We start from the raw sequence: 18,445 nt of genomic DNA on the forward strand, positions 1-18,445 counted from the left end.
AGACACAAAACTAGCATATCACTAATAATAATAATAATAATAATAATAATAATAATAATAATAATAATAATAATAATAATAAATCCGATTTGTATAATGATTGTATATGTACGAGTGTTTGGTTAACCTGTTTTGATCTTTTGCACGCTAGAGGGCGTTATGTGACTAGAAACTAGCTTATCATTTAACTGGGTGAAGTGGTCATCATCAGCCATTTGAAAAATATTCAACTTTGACCACTGAATACAAATAAATAAATACATAAATACATCAACTTAATTGAAATGGGCTGTCCTTGCCATAACTCGCTGAAACTGAGTTATAATAAATAGGTGGTGCAGACTTTGTGTAAGGAATACAACTTGAATATCAAATTAACCAAGTATTTAAATAAAGTATGTGCTACATATTGCATTACATTTCAAGTGTTTTTAACAACTTAAAATGTCCTGTCTGACTTGCCATAGTCGAAGGCGGTGACAAAGTCTAACAATGTTGTAATTCCAAGCTTTACACAACGAGGAACGGGGAAGTTCACTGATTTACACGATATGAGAACAAGTCATTTTCGTCTGATTACTGGTGTCCTTTGAACCCGCTAAACTAAGCCTACAGTTAAGTAAGATGGCAGGGTGGTTGGTTGTGCTCCTGACGGCACAGCTGTTATCGTTGGTGTCTTCTTATCCATGTCCTTGTGAGGATCCATCGCTATGCAACCAAATCACCGACGTGAAAAAGTTCGAGGTAAATACATTACTGTATTTTTAGTATTCTGTTACTTGATGTAAGTGAACATCATTCAACCCGATATTTCAGCTATCTCGCATTACACGGAAAACATGTAAAGCAGAAGTATACTTTCGCTTTTATTTTTATTCCAATTGTTATCCTATTAGGCGCAATTTATATTTAGTTTAAACTAGCAGGTTGTTGGTTTGTCCCGTATTCTTTTGAAGAACATCTACTACTGTATATAGCTATAGAAAATAAATAATTTAATTGTACCCCTGAAAGACGTAAAAACAGCTATATAAAACGACCAAGAATGCTATTGTAGGTCTTCTAATTATATATATATATATATATATATATATATATATATATATATATATATATATATATAATCACTTGAGCAAAGTTTTTTGTGAATTGTTGAAATTGTCACAATTTCAAAAAGTTAATTTAATTAGCCCTCGGTTAGATAAACAGATCCTGAAACTGTACAAAATGAATAATTCATATTTAATTGTGTTAAGTTCATTAAGATTCTAGACAAAGAGAAAGAGCTGTGATACATTTCATTGTACTAACTAAACAATAATTAATCAAAAGCTTTCAACTGAAGACCTCAAAGGTCTCTTCTAGGTGAAAGTAGGAAAGAGAGATTCCTACTTTCATCTGAAATCTGAAGAAGAGACCTTTGAGGTCTTGAAAGCTTGTGATTAATTATTGCTCTTGTAGTCCAATAAAATGTATCACAGCTCCTTCTCTTTATCTATCTGTGGACTGATAAGGCTACCATTTAATCTAAACAATAATATATATGGAGCCAGCAGATTGCAAATGCAGTAATTATGTGAAATCTAAACTAAACTGTGCAATGCAGGCAGACATTTATTGAAACATACCTTTACTCTCTATATTGGGCAGGACCACTATGATCCAGTGTGAGACCATCCCCCAAATACATGAATCAGTGTATGACACAATTAATCAAAAAATCTGAGTTTCACTAAAGAACATTCTTAATGTTTATTTTGTGAAATAAGGGAGTCTGTTCAATTGGTCTGGTCAGTAACGAATTTAAATACTGCCACCATTCAAATATTAAATCAGGACCAAACATGTCATTTAACTTTTAAAGACAAGAATATAGTAAAATACCGTTCGAGAGTTGGTTTTGACAAAGTCTTCTTCTTTCAATGATTTTAACAACGGCTGTATTTTATTGACAAATTGAATAGTCCAAATGTTTTTGCTGTGCTTTCAGAAATAATGAAACATTCTTCATTACTGCAGGTGTTCGTGTTTGATGTTGGAGGAAAGCAGTGGAAGTCCTATGACTGGTCAGTGGTAACAACAGTGGCAGCCTTCGGGAAATACGACCCAGAGCTCTTGTGTTTTGCCCATTCTAAAGGAGCACGGCTTGTTTTGAAAGGTAAAGATCACATTTCAAAAGTTTCCCTGGTTTGTAAGCAGTATTTAAAGAAATAGCAGTATTAATATGTCTGTTTTGGAAGTTTGCAATGTTTGCGATTTGGAAGCATTGTAACACTAATACAAAATAATGAAACTCCTATACATGCTTAAGGAATGAGTGGGCAACATACTGTACATTTATGATTAATTACCAATTACCAGCAAAACAAAGCATACTGAAGTGCATACAATGCCCACTAGGGACATTGCTTACCAAGAGATATTAAAACAAAAATACTGACTAGAAGACAGGAATGAGTGTTGGCAGTCCCTATTTTTTAACCCTCCTACATGCTGATAGTGGCAAATTCAAATGGGGAGGTTTATTCTTGAACAATATTTGTCAAAATGAAATCTACAAGCTATTCAACACCCACCCTTTCTGTGTTCTAGTAATGTCCCTCATCCACTTCTATTTTAAGGTGATGTCTCCCTTGATTACATCGTTGACCCGACCAATAGGACAGCTTGGATATCTGGCCAAGTCGACCTGGCGAAAAAGCAGTTCATGGATGGAATCAATATTGACATTGAGCATGAAGTGCAGGATGGGTCCCCAGAATACTATGCTCTGACTGCACTGGTCAAAGAGACTACAGAGGCCTTCCATGAGGAGATCCCAGGCTCCCAGGTAAACCAGTGTAGAAACAGTGGCAACTAAAATAGCACTGTAGTCAATCACAGACACCAAAAACTATTGAAACAAATCAAAATACTGGGCAAGGTACCTGTTTTGTGACTGTAAGACATTCTATGTTTTTTGGGCCTTTGATTGTCCCCCCCCCCCCCACCCCCACCCCCACCCCCATTGTGTTTTTAACAGTAGCATCTTTAACCTTCAGGTGTCGTTTGATGTGGCCTGGTCTCCAAGGTGTATTGATAAGAGGTGCTACGATTACATAACCATAGCTGAATCATGTGACCTTTTGTTTGTGATGTCATACGATGAGCAGAGCCAGATCTGGGGTGACTGCATTGCAATGGCAAATGCGCCATACAACCAAACACTGGCTGGTAAGCAGGAAGAACTGAAGAGCTTAGTGTTGACAGTACACAGGGCCTTGCTCCTAAAAAAGGGATGTGCACCATATTTATACAGGCACTTGTAGTCAGCTGACCTTTATTCTCTTGCTATGGAAAACCTGATTCAAAGCAAAATGAAGAATATCTGTCATCCATCAAGAACAGTTGACCATTCTCTTTCCAAGTTTGTATTCGATATCAAAATTGATATTTAAGTTTTTTCCCCTCTCCATTTCCCTATTCCAAAATAACATGAGATTCTGTAACCTTTAAAATCTGCTGGCTCCATATATATTACTGTTTAGAGCATTTGGAGTTGAAATACCAAAACATCACTCGGAGAATGAGGGAATGAAAGACTACTGGGCAGTTTGTCTCTGTAGCTTGGTAGACAACAGAATAAAACGGGACAGCTTCACTTTACATGGCAAAGCCCCTTTATATTATTTTGCCTAATACTACTTTTGTATTCTTCAGGTTATACTGATTACCTGAAGATGAACATTGACCCTAAAAAGCTTGTGATGGGGGTGCCCTGGTATGGATATGACTATGCTTGTCTGGAATTCACCCAGGTAAAAGAGATGTTTTTTTTTATCAACACAGGTGAATAAGACATTAGCAGAAACATGCATGTAATTGTGTCTTATTAGTTTTACCTCAGCATTTATGATGGAGTGTTTGAAGTTAAAATAGCTTAAGCCATGAATAGGAAAAACATTCCATTATATTAGAATGTCATTGTGCTGCCAGTACAGGGCATTTTTTCTCATGTTCTCAACAGTCAGCATCGTGAAAACACCTGGTAAGTATTTCTAAATACATTAAAACTACCATCAATTAAACTTATGCGTTAACATTAGGCAGTCCAGGATTAGGGCTCACCAGGGTCTGTGAAAACAGCCATTAGTGTGTGACTAAGGGGTGAAGGTGCATTTATCCAATGTGAGTGTGAGTGTGATGGATACCTCCAGCAAGGGTGGTGAACGGTGTGAGGATAACAGTACTACTCTTAAATGTAGTGTTGTGACAGGGCTGGAGAAAAATAAGGTAGTTAACTATTTAAAAGAGGACTGTTGGTCAGTGTGAATGCTGTCTTCCAGGAGGGTGTGTGTACAATCCCCTGGTTTCTTCAGTCAGTGTGGATGCTTGTCTTCCAGGAGGGTGTGTGTACAATCCCCTGGTTTCTTCAGTCAGTGTGGATGCTTGTCTTCCAGGAGGGTGTGTGTACAATCCCCTGGTTTCTTCAGTCAGTGTGAATGCTGTCTTCCAGGAGGGTGTGTGTACAATCCCCTGGTTTCTTCAGTCAGTGTGAATGCTGTCTTCCAGGAGGGTGTGTGTACAATCCCCTGGTTTCTCCAGTCAGTGTGAATGCTGTCTTCCAGGAGGGTGTGTGTACAATCCCCTGGTTTCTTCAGTCAGTGTGGATGCTTATCTTCCAGGAGGGTGTGTGTACAATCCCCTGGTTTCTTCAGTCAGTGTGGATGCTTGTCTTCCAGGAGGGTGTGTGTACAATCCCCTGGTTTCTTCAGTCAGTGTGAATGCTGTCTTCCAGGAGGGTGTGTGTACAATCCCCTGGTTTCTTCAGTCAGTGTGAATGCTGTCTTCCAGGAGGGTGTGTGTACAATCCCCTGGTTTCTCCAGTCAGTGTGAATGCTGTCTTCCAGGAGGGTGTGTGTACAATCCCCTGGTTTCTTCAGTCAGTGTGGATGCTTATCTTCCAGGAGGGTGTGTGTACAATCCCCTGGTTTCTTCAGTCAGTGTGGATGCTTGTCTTCCAGGAGGGTGTGTGTACAATCCCCTGGTTTCTTCAGTCAGTGTGGATGCTTGTCTTCCAGGAGGGTGTGTGTACAATCCCCTGGTTTCTTCAGTCAGTGTGAATGCTGTCTTCCAGGAGGGTGTGTGTACAATCCCCTGGTTTCTTCAGTCAGTGTGAATGCTGTCTTCCAGGAGGGTGTGTGTACAATCCCCTGGTTTCTCCAGTCAGTGTGAATGCTGTCTTCCAGGAGGGTGTGTGTACAATCCCCTGGTTTCTTCAGTCAGTGTGGATGCTTATCTTCCAGGAGGGTGTGTGTACAATCCCCTGGTTTCTTCAGTCAGTGTGAATGCTGTCTTCCAGGAGGGTGTGTGTACAATCCCCTGGTTTCTTCAGTCAGTGTGAATGCTGTCTTCCAGGAGGGTGTGTGTACAATCCCCTGGTTTCTTCAGTCAGTGTGGATGCTTGTCTTCCAGGAGGGTGTGTGTACAATCCCCTGGTTTCTTCAGTCAGTGTGAATGCTGTCTTCCAGGAGGGTGTGTGTACAATCCCCTGGTTTCTTCAGTCAGTGTGGATGCTTGTCTTCCAGGAGGGTGTGTGTACAATCCCCTGGTTTCTCCAGTCAGTGTGAATGCTGTCTTCCAGGAGGGTGTGTGTACAATCCCCTGGTTTCTTCAGTCAGTGTGGATGCTGTCTTCCAGGAGGGTGTGTGTACAATCCCCTGGTTTCTTCAGTCAGTGTGGATGCTTTTCTTCCAGGAGGGTGTGTGTACAATCCCCTGGTTTCTTCAGTCAGTGTGGATGCTGTCTTCCAGGAGGGTGTGTGTACAATCCCCTGGTTTCTTCAGTCAGTGTGGATGCTGTCTTCCAGGAGGGTGTGTGTACAATCCCCTGGTTTCTCCAGTCAGTGTGGATGCTGTCTTCCAGGAGGGTGTGTGTACAATCCCCTGGTTTCTTCAGTCAGTGTGGATGCTGTCTTCCAGGAGGGTGTGTGTACAATCCCCTGGTTTCTTCAGTCAGTGTGAATGCTGTCTTCCAGGAGGGTGTGTGTACAATCCCCTGGTTTCTTCAGTCAGTGTGAATGCTGTCTTCCAGGAGGGTGTGTGTACAATCCCCTGGTTTCTTCAGTCAGTGTGGATGCTGTCTTCCAGGAGGGTGTGTGTACAATCCCCTGGTTTCTCCAGTCAGTGTGGATGCTGTCTTCCAGGAGGGTGTGTGTACAATCCCCTGGTTTCTTCAGTCAGTGTGGATGCTGTCTTCCAGGAGGGTGTGTGTACAATCCCCTGGTTTCTTCAGTCAGTGTGGATGCTTTTCTTCCAGGAGGGTGTGTGTACAATCCCCTGGTTTCTTCAGTCAGTGTGGATGCTGTCTTCCAGGAGGGTGTGTGTACAATCCCCTGGTTTCTTCAGTCAGTGTGGATGCTGTCTTCCAGGAGGGTGTGTGTACAATCCCCAAGGTTTCTTCAGTCAGTGTGGATGCTTTTCTTCCAGGAGGGTGTGTGTACAATCCCCAAGGTTTCGTTCCGGGGTGCCCCATGTAGTGATGCAGCTGGGAAGCAGATCTCATACAACACGATGATGAGGCAAATCAACAGCTCCATCTCTGGAAGACTGTGGGATGATGTACAGAAAGCTCCTTACTACAACTATAAGGTAAGCAATCTTATACTGTGCTGTTTTAACATAACAACATATTTGTAAATGTTATCATGTACAGTGCAACCCTTATAAAAGTTTTGCAATCATTTTGCAGTTTTCCAACATGCTTTTCCATAGTTATACTATACATTTACCATAGTCTACCAGTTATTTAAAAAAAAAAAAAACTCACAGGTAGATAATGTATTTTGAAATGGTTAGGGTGTAAACAGCAAAGTCTTTCTCAGTGTCTTCACAACCCAGTCATGTAATTATATGAATCCAAACATTGAGAAAGACTTCTAGTCAAAACATGTCATTGAATTGGTTTTTCTCTTTACAATCACCTGCTTTTATTGGAGGTGCATGTGCTCTATTCCCTCAGATATATCCCCTAATGTCTAAATACATTCATTATTATTATTATTATTATTATTATTATTATTATTATTATTATTATTATTATTATTTATTTCTTATCCAGTGTGACTTACAGTCGTAAACAAATACATTTCAAGAATCACAGTACAAGTAATAATACAATTAAAAGCAAGATAAATACAATGACTTTGGTTCTAGCAAGTACAAGTATGACAAAATACAATTCAATAATACAGTAGATAACAGTGTCAGTGATAGTAACATCAGGATATAATTAAATACAAAATACTACAGATTAAATAACACTTGACAGATTACAGTAATCTAAATTACAGGATTAAATGCAGTAAAATAGGGGGCAGATAAGAGCAAGTAAAGCGCATTTAAGGAAGGGTGATAAGAGTCCCGGGGGAAAAACAGAGGAGTTCTACAGGTGCTGTCTGAAGAGGTGAGTCTTGAGGAGGTGCCGGAATGCGGTCAGGGACTGGGCAGTCCTGACATCTATAGGAAGGTCATTCCACCACTGCGGGGCGAGGGTGGAGAAGGAGCGGGCTCTGGAGGCAGGGGAGTGTAAAGGAGGTAGAGCCAGTCTTCTAGTGCAGGCGGAGCGGAGAGGTCGAGTGGGGGTGTAGGGAGAGATGAGGGTCTGGAGGTAGCTGGGTGCAGTCTGTTCAAGGCATATGTAGGCTAGTACAAGAGTCTTGAACTGGATGCGAGCGGTGATCGGGAGCCAGTGGAGTGAGCGGAGTAGTGGAGTTGCATGGGAGAAGCGAGGCAGAGAGAACACCAGGCGAGCAGCGGAGTTCTGGATGAGCTGGAGTGGACGCGTGGCGGACACAGGGAGGCCAGCCAGGAGGGAGTTGCAGTAGTCTAGGCAGGAGAGTACCAAGGCCTGGACCAGGAGCTGGGTGGCGTAGTTGGTGAGGAAGGGTCGGATTCTTCGGATGTTGCTCAGGAAGAATCGGCAAGTGCGTGCCAGAGTGGAGATGTGCTTCATGTATTAAGTTTCATTTACTACTTCTAAATGTTGCACTGTTGAGTCTTTAATCGTTATGGATGATTGTAAGAGAACAAAGCTTGACATTTCTATGGATGCGAATGAGTGTCCTCAGTCTGGGTATGAAGTGTCACAGGAGGCCGCTAGCTGTGGAAGCTTGTGAAGCCCTGTATTAATGTGTCCAGATGTCACCAGGTGTTACAGTTTGTAATACAGTGCCTTGCGAAAGTATTCGGCCCCCTTGAACTTTGCGACCTTTTGCCACATTTCAGGCTTCAAACATAAAGATATGAAACTGTAATTTTTTGTGAAGAATCAACAACAAGTGGGACACAATCATGAAGTGGAACGAAATTTATTGGATATTTCAAACTTTTTTAACAAATAAAAAACTGAAAAATTGGGCGTGCAAAATTATTCAGCCCCCTTAAGTTAATACTTTGTAGCGCCACCTTTTGCTGCGATTACAGCTGTAAGTCGCTTGGGGTATGTCTCTATCAGTTTTGCACATTGAGAGACTGAAATTTTTGCCCATTCCTCCTTGCAAAACAGCACGAGCTCAGTGAGGTTGGATGGAGAGCATTTGTGAACAGCAGTTTTCAGTTCTTTCCACAGATTCTCGATTGGATTCAGGTCTGGACTTTGACTTGGCCATTCTAACACCTGGATATGTTTATTTGTGAACCATTCCATTGTAGATTTTGCTTTATGTTTTGGATCATTGTCTTGTTGGAAGACAAATCTCCGTCCCAGTCTCAGGTCTTTTGCAGACTCCATCAGGTTTTCTTCCAGAATGGTCCTGTATTTGGCTCCATCCATCTTCCCATCAATTTTAACCATCTTCCCTGTCCCTGCTGAAGAAAAGCAGGCCCAAACCATGATGCTGCCACCACCATGTTTGACAGTGGGGATGGTGTGTTCAGGGTGATGAGCTGTGTTGCTTTTACGCCAAACATAACGTTTTGCATTGTTGCCAAAAAGTTCGATTTGGGTTTCATCTGACCAGAGCACCTTCTTCCACATGTTTGGTGTGTCTTCCAGGTGGCTTGTGGCAAACTGTAAACGACACTTTTTATGGATATCTTTAAGAAATGGCTTTCTTCTTGCCACTCTTCCATAAAGGCCAGATTTGTGCAGTATACGACTGATTGTTGTCCTATGGACAGAGTCTCCCACCTCAGCTGTAGATCTCTGCAGTTCATCCAGAGTGATCATGGGCCTCTTGGCTGCATCTCTGATCAGTCTTCTCCTTGTATGAGCTGAAAGTTTAGAGGGACGGCCAGGTCTTGGTAGATTTGCAGTGGTCTGATACTCCTTCCATTTCAATATTATCGCTTGCACAGTGCTCCTTGGGATGTTTAAAGCTTGGGAAATCTTTTTGTATCCAAATCCGGCTTTAAACTTCTCCACAACAGTATCTCGGACCTGCCTGGTGTGTTCCTTGTTCTTCATGATGCTCTCTGCGCTTTAAACGGACCTCTGAGACTATCACAGTGCAGGTGCATTTATACGGAGACTTGATTACACACAGGTGGATTCTATTTATCATCATTAGTCATTTAGGTCAACATTGGATCATTCAGAGATCCTCACTGAACTTCTGGAGAGAGTTTGCTGCACTGAAAGTAAAGGGGCTGAATAATTTTGCACGCCCAATTTTTCAGTTTTTTATTTGTTAAAAAAGTTTGAAATATCCAATAAATTTCGTTCCACTTCATGATTGTGTCCCACTTGTTGTTGATTCTTCACAAAAAATTACAGTTTCATATCTTTATGTTTGAAGCCTGAAATGTGGCAAAAGGTCGCAAAGTTCAAGGGGGCCGAATACTTTCGCAAGGCACTGTATAACATGAGAACAGACTTATTACTCTACATTGTGTCTACCTAATAGCCTTTTATTTGCCAGTCTGCAGCCTTATGGGATGAACTTGAGTGATGTCCCTGGGGGCGAGATGATCCCACTCTAATCTCTTTGGCAGAGCAGTGTATGTGTGCACACAGCCTGCTTTTAAATGCAGTGCTTGGATTTATTTCTCCAGGACGATCAAGGACAAATTCATCAGGTGTGGTATGACGACCCGAAGAGCATTTCTCAAAAGGCTGCCTATGTGAAGGAACAAGGCCTGCGTGGTATTGGCATGTGGAACGGCAATCTCCTAGACTACAGTGATGACCCTGTAGCTGAGCTGCAAAGCAAGGAGATGTGGAATGCCCTGAAACCTGGGGCTGTGGGAAAGCTCTGAATGACCAAGTACATCCCAGAGCCTGGGCACTTGTGCAAGTAAATGATGCATTGTCTCATGACAGGATGAATTACTACAAATTGGTTTTATTCTGAATGTCCTTGCCATTAGATTGGACTGGTAAATCTATTAAAAATGTTGATAGGAATCAGGCTTCACCTTACAAGCAGTTGTACATTTTTTGGAAAGTTGTTCTATTTGCACTGTCGTGCTTTTGTTTGTTATTTAAATGATGAGCTGTACACCTAATGAAACAGTCCATTTTAGATCAAGTTATATAACAACTTTTCTATTGATTGTTTACATGTTTTACTTCAAAATTGATTTTAATGTTTACTGGAAATGAGAAAATTGTTAAACTGTTAAATTTTAAAGTAATTTTTTTTCAATTGTTTTTAAAATTGATTTTCACACTGTGGCCCGGATTCACCAAACTTTAAGGATTGATTTAAGGAAGACTTTTTAAAAGTCCCAAGGCCAAACCTTCAGTGTCAGTTTCCAAAGATGTTTAGAAGTGCTTTCAGACACAGCTGTTAAGAATACTAATAAAACCAGTCTATAAAGTTTTCTGAATTTATATTACAAAATATAGAAATGTTCACAGTTTTGTCTTCAATAACCCTTTTTCAAATAAGGAGGAGGAAAGCACACTATCACTCATTGTAGCAGAGGTGTTGAGTTGAGGAGGAATCACACATACATTTACTGATCCATTAAACATTTCTCAAAAAAAATAAAGTATTTACCTGATATACATTTAAAGTATTAGTGCTGAGAGATAATGATTGAAGTTATGATTTGTTTTACCAAATCATCAATAAAATCCATTAATTAAAAGCACTTTCAAATTGAGTGATTTTTATTTTTACCTTATTTCCATTGTTCTTTTCATGAACATCATACTTACAGATACCCATGCTTCCTAGGGCCATGCATTTGCACAATAGATATTTTTAGATCCCTCACATTTACAATAAAAAAAAAAAAAAAAAACATTAAAAAGCAGTCAAAATGTTAACATTTTGGATCCACTACAATCTATAAAATATTTTAACCTAATACTAAAAATGTGGAAATTATGAACAAGCGATGTATTTGTATTTGACAAAGAATAATTTAACAAGTAACTTGATCTTTAAATGTAGTGATTTGAATTATAATAGTCAGTAAGTGTTCAGGCTGGGGTGCGCTGTGGCCCTGCCTGGTATCGGAGGTTCTGTAGGGCAGACCCCTGGTGCGGACTGGCTAAGGAAGACTCTGCTTTCTTTTGGGTCAGCTCTGCTCGGAGGGCTCGCAGTTCTGTGGCTGCTTGTTTTCTGAGCTATAAACAAAGACAGAGTTTACAGCAAGCGTTATATATTGACAGTAAGGCAGCATGTCATGGAGTTACAGGGTGATGAGCGTCTGTGTGTGGGTTATGAAATAACAGTTCCGACAGTTCACTTCTGCTTGTGATGATGTTCCCTCACACACAGACATTCATCGTTATAATCCTATATTAAATTATCCATATATTATTGTCATACATGATTAGTAATAGTTTATTACAACATCTTTTAAATTACACACTTTTAGTGGAAAGGTTCATGACATGTTATAAATAATAAGGTTTGTTATGCCTTAGTTGAATGCTTTAGTCTGTATTGCTTTTAACGTGTAACATAAAACATTTTTTCAAATACTAGAATGCCTGGCATAAATACCTGCTGAGGGAGCGGTGAACCTAAGCACAAGTTATGTTATTACACACGCTAGTTCTTTAGTATATCCGTAAAATGCATAGAAAATAGTAAAATAACACTATGGTATAATACTAACACCTTGTGTAACTTGTCTTGTGTCTGATGTAGTTCTCAGGCAAAATAGGTTTGATCCATTTATCAAAGATGTTATATAGAATATCTTTGCTTTTATCGATGACATGCTCTTGTTTGTACGGTGGCTCATTAAGGACGGGGAAAAATTAAACAGAAATGTGTTATGCTGAGATCACTAGATAAATGATCTCAGGATCTCAACATTTCTAACTGCTGTGTCGAGATCACAAGATAAATGATCTTAGGATTTTATTACTTCACCATTGTGTTGATAATTTATCTTGTGATCTCAACATCACATTTCATTTTTACATCAATGAGTGTACTGTATGTTTGTTGACTTTAGAAAATGCTACAACATGATTAGTTAAAACGCTACAGCAGGGATTCTTTAGAATAGATTCTTAAACTGAAATTTGACCAACAATAAATAAATAAATAAATAAACAAATAAATAATAAACGTTTGTTTTAATGCAGTAGTGTTTACTTTATTTAGCACATGCATATTAAGTTTGCTTCAATGAAACAGGTCATCTGGTTTACTATATTATTATATTAATAATAATATAATATATAATAATAATATCTTTCTTTTTATATCGTGCCTTTCATAGTGGACCACCATCACAAAGCGCTTTACAGAGGTAGACTGTGAATTGTGCATTATATGCAGAGTCACTTACAATAGGACATTGATTTAACATCTCATCCGCAGGATGGAGCACAAGGAGGTGAAGTGACTTGCTCAGGGTCACACAATTAGTAATGGAATTCTATAAAGTATTGTAGCAGCTTGTTTCACATCATCCCTTTACCTTAAGTTCCGTCACAAGCTTCATTTTAGCATCGTCAACTTTTCTTTTCAGCTTATCGATCTCACGCTGCTCTGTCGTAATTTGAATAACAAGGCCATTCTGCAAAAACAAACAAAAACATGATGACGTGCATGTCATCGGAATCCAACCCTGGTTGACGCTCCAGTTTGTTTGTATTCCCTTAAGGTAAACAACCTTAAAAAAAGGTGTTTTTTTTACAATAATTAGTCGGAATGTGTTATTAGTGAATTACATAAAGTAATAAACCACTTTGATGTCAATACATTTATCACAAGCATGTTTCCTGAGAGAAAAGTATTATTTATCGCTACTTTTTATCACAGCATTACAGTCTGGGGAATATCTTTTGCCACTTTCAACAGATCCGCTAAAGCTAAATACATGGTCTTTCCATTCCCCACAAAAGTGTGTCAAAACATTCAATTAAAATCCACTATCAACATAGAGGGTTCTAAAATGTATGGGAACCACAAAATGTAAAATATTTTTTAACCCATTTGGGGAACTATATAAAATAAAATACAAATAAAAAATAATACCAAAAAGGTTTAGCTATATCTACTATACCAAACCAACAACGAACTTCAGAACACTTTTTAGACTGGATTTTTACCTAGCGATTGGTACCATCTGGTGGCCAAATTCTGTAATTCCACAACTATTCTTTGTTGCGCTCCAGACTTCCAGACTTTGACTGGTATTGAAGCCCCTTGGTCTGTACCTTGGAGTTTGAAGCGTTCATGGGGTGTTTATGCTTCTTTCTCCCATCCCTAGCCTGCAGCTGCTGAAGGAGCTTCTGGTAATAGGTTTCCAGTTCCTGTCGGAGTGTTTTCAGTGTGTCCTCCAGGGGAGCCGTTGCCTTCTTGGTCTCGAAATACCTCTTTTTCCAGGCATCCCGTGCTGTTTAAACACAAAGGGAGGTTGAGTTTCTGGATCTGTAGCAGGGCTTGGTAACTTACAGTATTGCAGGGCCTGTATCAGCCTTGTGTCCTACCTTGCTTTCTCTTCTGGTGGTTTTGTGCTAACAGTCCTTTGGCTTTTTTCACCAGCTCCCGTCTTGCCTTTTCAAGTTGTTTTCTTTCTTGCTTTGCTAACTTCATTTGTTCAATTAGTTGATCTCCTGGCGCAAAAGAAAGGTATTTTGAATAAACAAATCTTGTGTCAGTTCTTCCATATGTGTTGGGTGTGTATTAAATTGTATCTACTTTTGTTCGTTAAAAAAAAGAACAAACCGTTACTTTATTCTTAAGAATGCTTTACATGTTGGTCAGAATCTGGTTCAAAATCATCTGACTGTATTTAACTTATTTTTACAATATTAAATGTTTTACAATGTTACAGTAAAGGGAAATTAAATGTACAGTTGTTTAACCAGTACAACAAGCTCCTGAACCAGCCTAACCAGTTAATAACTGTCCATATTACTATACTTTCCGTGGGAAACTTGTTACAAGGCCTAAAGCTATCAAAATCAGCATATACTAATCAGCAAGTACTTACTATCTGTTAGAAATACTGGGACCTCAGGCTTGTGTGAAGTCATGGCCAGGAGAGGTGGAGTAGGGGGCGGGGCATATCGAGCTGGAGTGGGCAATAGCAGTGGATTTTCTTTGACCTGTAACTGAATTCAAAAGAATTGTGAAATCTCCACTAACCACAGTTGCCATGCACTGCCCGTCACATAACTGTTAACTGCAGCCCTTTCAGGATTTAGACCACCTGCTAGTTCAGGTATTTTGGGGAACCCTGGCGAATCCCGGGCAACAAAACACAACACAGCCTCCCAAGAGATTTTTATAGAGTAAGCACTTGTTAACATTTTTACATGACTTCCAGATGGACCAGAGGCACTCTAATAAAAACAGCACATTAGCTGCAATGCCCACTGTTTACATTGGTCTTTCATTCTGAATAGGTGATCTCTTTCAATGCTGGCCACTCAGAAATTCTATCACAGTGAACAGAGCGACATGGTAATGTCTGGGGTCAGGCTATTGGTATTAAAAGATCAAAGAGCCAGACACACTGACACACAGCCTGCCCAAGTGCACTCGGCACCGTTATATAGTATACATCCATCCATCCATCCATTATCATTAACCGCTTACTCCTTTACAGAGTCACGATGAGACGGAGCCTAACCTGGCATACACAGGGTGCAAGGCGAGACTACACCCTGGATGGGATGCCAGTCCATCGCAGGGCACCACACACACACACACACACAGGGCAATTTAGAGTGACCAATTAACCTGGAGAGCATGTCTTTGGACTGTGGGAGGAAACCAGAGTACCTAGAGAAAACCCACGCGAACACGGGGAGAACATGCAAACTCCACACAGACAGTACCCTAGGCTGGATTTGAACCTAGGACCCGGGCGCTGTCAGGCAGCAGTGCTAACCACTACACCACCGTGCCGCCCCCTATAGTATACAGCAATGGCCTAAAGTTTTGTGACAAGCTAGAATTTTAGGATTGAGACATCATTTAAAAAAAAAAATACTATATGAACATAATTTAGGGCAGCAGTGTGGAGTAGTGGTTAGGGCTCTGGACTCTTGACTGGAGGGTTGTGGGTTCAATCCCCGGTGGGGACACTGCTGCTGTACCTTTGAGCAAGGTACTTTACCTACATTGCTCCAGTAAAAACCCAACTGTAAAATGGGTGATTGTATGTAAAAAATAATGTGATATCCTGTAACAATTGTAAGTCACCCTGGATAAGGGCGTCTGCTAAGAAATAAAATAATAATAATTTAGATCTTTTATGTAACATTGTGTAATCAAAGAAACTACAAAATGATATCGAAGCCATAATAGTAGTAGTATTACCCAAACAGTATTTCATGTTAGATTTCGAAATGTCACACTTTTCAATTGTCAGTTTTTCGTTAAGTATATGGAAAACTACAAAGCGGTATGTAATTCAATATATTAAGGTAACATTATTCAGCCGGTTTCATTCGGCTTTATGTTTGCCCAGAGCTGTAGTTAGTGGGTAACACAAGCTGCTGATATACAGCATCAGATTATTTTGTTGGAGTTTTTTTTTCTGTTTGTTTGTTTTTCAGTGAGATTAATACATTTTAAAAGGTGCTTTTATGAACAGTGGCATTTCCTTTTGCCAGAAGTGCAGCATTTCACTACATTTTTTTTTCTGTGTGACTTCCCTTTTTTAAATCTAATTTTAATATCTTTAATGACAAGGTTTTTACAACAGGGTTTTATTATCTTTTACATAATGCTTCCTCCTGGGCCTTGGTTCCAGTCTTTCGCTAAGCAACAGGCATTTTTACAGCATCAAAGCTCAAGTGGAAGTGTTTCTCAACACGGCAAGCTCATAGAAGGACAATTGTTTAGATGTGTTTCTGAGGCCTAAAAGACAGCTAGTCTATTTAACTGGACGGCAGGTCCAAATACTGCAACTGTTTAATTAGTTAATAAAAGGGCCTGAGGTCATGAAAATCAAACATGAAGTATTTTAGTATTTTAGACAAATAAACTCCAGGGTGCTGTGGCTGAGTGCATCTGCCATGGAATATGAATTAGATTAATAAACTCCAGGGTGCTGTGGCTGAGTGCATCTGCCATGGAATATGAATTAGATTAATAAACTCCAGGGTGCTGTGGCTGAGTGCATCTGCCATGGAATATGAATTAGATTAATAAACTCCAGGGTGATGTGGCTGAGTGCATCTGCCATGGAATATGAATTAGATTAATAAACTCCAGGGTGCTGTGGCTGAGTGCATCTGCCGTGGAACATGAATTAGATTAATAAACTCCAGGGTGATGTGGCTGAGTGCATCTGCCATGGAATATGAATTAGATTAATAAACTCCAGGGTGCTGTGGCTGAGTGCATCTGCCATGGAATATGAATTAGATTAATAAACTCCAGGGTGATGTGGCTGAGTGCATCTGCCATGGAATATGAATTAGATTAATAAACTCCAGGGTGCTGAGGCTGAGTGCATCTGCCATGGAATATGAATTAGATTAATAAACTCCAGGGTGCTGTGGCGGAGTGCATCTGCCATGGAATATGAATTAGATTAATAAACTCCAGGGTGCTGTGGCTGAGTGCATCTGCCATGGAATATGAATTAGATTAATAAACTCCAGGGTGATGTGGCTGAGTGTATCTGCCATGGAATATGAATTAGATCAATAAACTCCAGGGTGATGTGGCTGAGTGCATCTGCCATGGAATATGAATTAGATTAATAAACTCCAGGGTGCTGTGGCTGAGTGCATCTGCCGTGGAATATGAATTAGATTAATTAATTCCAGGGTGCCGTGGCTGAGTGCATCTGCCATGGAATATGAAGAATTTCATGCAACATTAAGCAGCTCAATCCCAATCAAGGGCAGTGCTGAATGAAAGCAGTTTTGATCTGGGGCTGCTGTGAATCTGGTTTAGGTAATCACTGCCAGTGGACAACAGTCACCATCACTAAAACCATCACCGTATTACCAGTCCACAGCCACACCGGTATCATCTTGGATTTCTGGTGCATGTTTTCTTTAAGTTAATCATTTCTTGTTTTTATTCATACCTCACTTATTCGTTTCTTGTTATTGTGTGTCAAAGGTGCCGATTCCTCAATTTTCCTAAGATTTGAGACAGAATGCAGACACCAAGTTAGAGCACATATTACAAAAACAGAACTTGTTTTACCACAGTGACGTAAGACTATAGTAACAGCACTGATAACTTTTAAATATATAAGACTTAAAATGGTGAATTTCATACAGAATGATGTACCGGTACTTTTTCAATAGGACATGTGCAATTAAATACGTGTAGATAATTATAATACATTTCACTGTATTTCCCAAAGATAAGGTACATTTCACGCAGTTCCTGCAACACATTGTTATTTAGGTAAGAATTAAAAAAGATATGAGTTCAGTGCCGCCAAACTATTTACCTGCATGCTGGTCTTGTAAGAGAGGGGATTTAAAAGACGTTTGATACATTTGGGCAGTCTTAACGTGAGCTTTTACTGTGTAGCAATTATAGAACAACATGACGGGTAATCAAAAAAACATTAAGGGCCCTTTTTTGTGCAAAGAATTTCTGAGAAGAATAAAATGGTACTAATCTAGCAAGATGGACTACTTGTAGTTCAGTTTTAGTTCTGACAGCAAAGGGTGTCCTTCTCCACTAAAATGATTGCATTCTCAGCTCTCATTTACCTGTTGATGCTTTGGCTCTGTAAGTACTCAGTGTCCTCCAGCGACTCAGGGACCCCAGAATCCCTTGTATTGTTCCTCAATACCCGTGTATCCTTAAAGCTCTTCTGATTTCTTGTCTGCTTATTTGGGACGGAGGGTTTGTCTGTATTTTGAGACATTACAAGAATGTACAGTATAGTCTGCAGGTACCACAAGCATGGCAGTGTTCATCGCAAATTCTCTTTTTTGTTTTTTAAAAATAATGGCTGTGAACCATTTTTACAAATTCCATGTACTTCAAAGTATAGACAGAACAACACTCTGTGTTGGCGAATCTGCTTCTTTCTATTTTGGCATATGGTCTCATTTAACC

The 18,445-nt window shown here is 39.8% G+C and overlaps 2 protein-coding genes across 3 annotated transcripts; one reads left to right on the forward strand and one right to left on the reverse strand.

The window, feature by feature from the left end:
* Nucleotides 1-456: 456 nt before the first annotated feature.
* Nucleotides 457-11,075, forward strand: LOC131728097 (di-N-acetylchitobiase-like). Of its 2 annotated transcripts, XM_059019270.1 has the most exons (7): nucleotides 461-744; nucleotides 2,020-2,158; nucleotides 2,622-2,830; nucleotides 3,042-3,213; nucleotides 3,700-3,797; nucleotides 6,468-6,629; nucleotides 10,032-11,075. In XM_059019270.1, exons 1-7 carry the CDS (start codon nucleotides 625-627, stop codon nucleotides 10,233-10,235), a joined length of 1,104 nt encoding a protein of 367 aa, XP_058875253.1. In that variant the 5' UTR covers nucleotides 461-624; the 3' UTR covers nucleotides 10,236-11,075. The 2 variants fall into 2 exon arrangements, with proteins under 2 accessions (XP_058875254.1, XP_058875253.1); XM_059019271.1 differs by lacking the exons at nucleotides 6,468-6,629; nucleotides 10,032-11,075 and adding an exon at nucleotides 4,326-6,403 and having other exon boundaries at nucleotides 457-744.
* Nucleotide 11,076: 1 nt separating this feature from the next.
* Nucleotides 11,077-18,231, reverse strand: LOC131728098 (spermatogenesis-associated protein 1-like). Its single transcript, XM_059019272.1, has 7 exons — nucleotides 18,094-18,231; nucleotides 17,451-17,505; nucleotides 14,391-14,511; nucleotides 13,885-14,010; nucleotides 13,612-13,790; nucleotides 12,870-12,968; nucleotides 11,077-11,556 (listed from the first exon to the last, which is right to left on the reverse strand). Exons 3-7 carry the CDS (start codon nucleotides 14,431-14,433, stop codon nucleotides 11,410-11,412), a joined length of 594 nt encoding a protein of 197 aa, XP_058875255.1. The 5' UTR covers nucleotides 14,434-14,511; nucleotides 17,451-17,505; nucleotides 18,094-18,231; the 3' UTR covers nucleotides 11,077-11,409.
* Nucleotides 18,232-18,445: the final 214 nt, after the last annotated feature.

This window comes from Acipenser ruthenus, unplaced genomic scaffold (genome assembly GCF_902713425.1).
Source record: "Acipenser ruthenus unplaced genomic scaffold, fAciRut3.2 maternal haplotype, whole genome shotgun sequence".
Taxonomy (NCBI): domain Eukaryota; kingdom Metazoa; phylum Chordata; class Actinopteri; order Acipenseriformes; family Acipenseridae; genus Acipenser; species Acipenser ruthenus.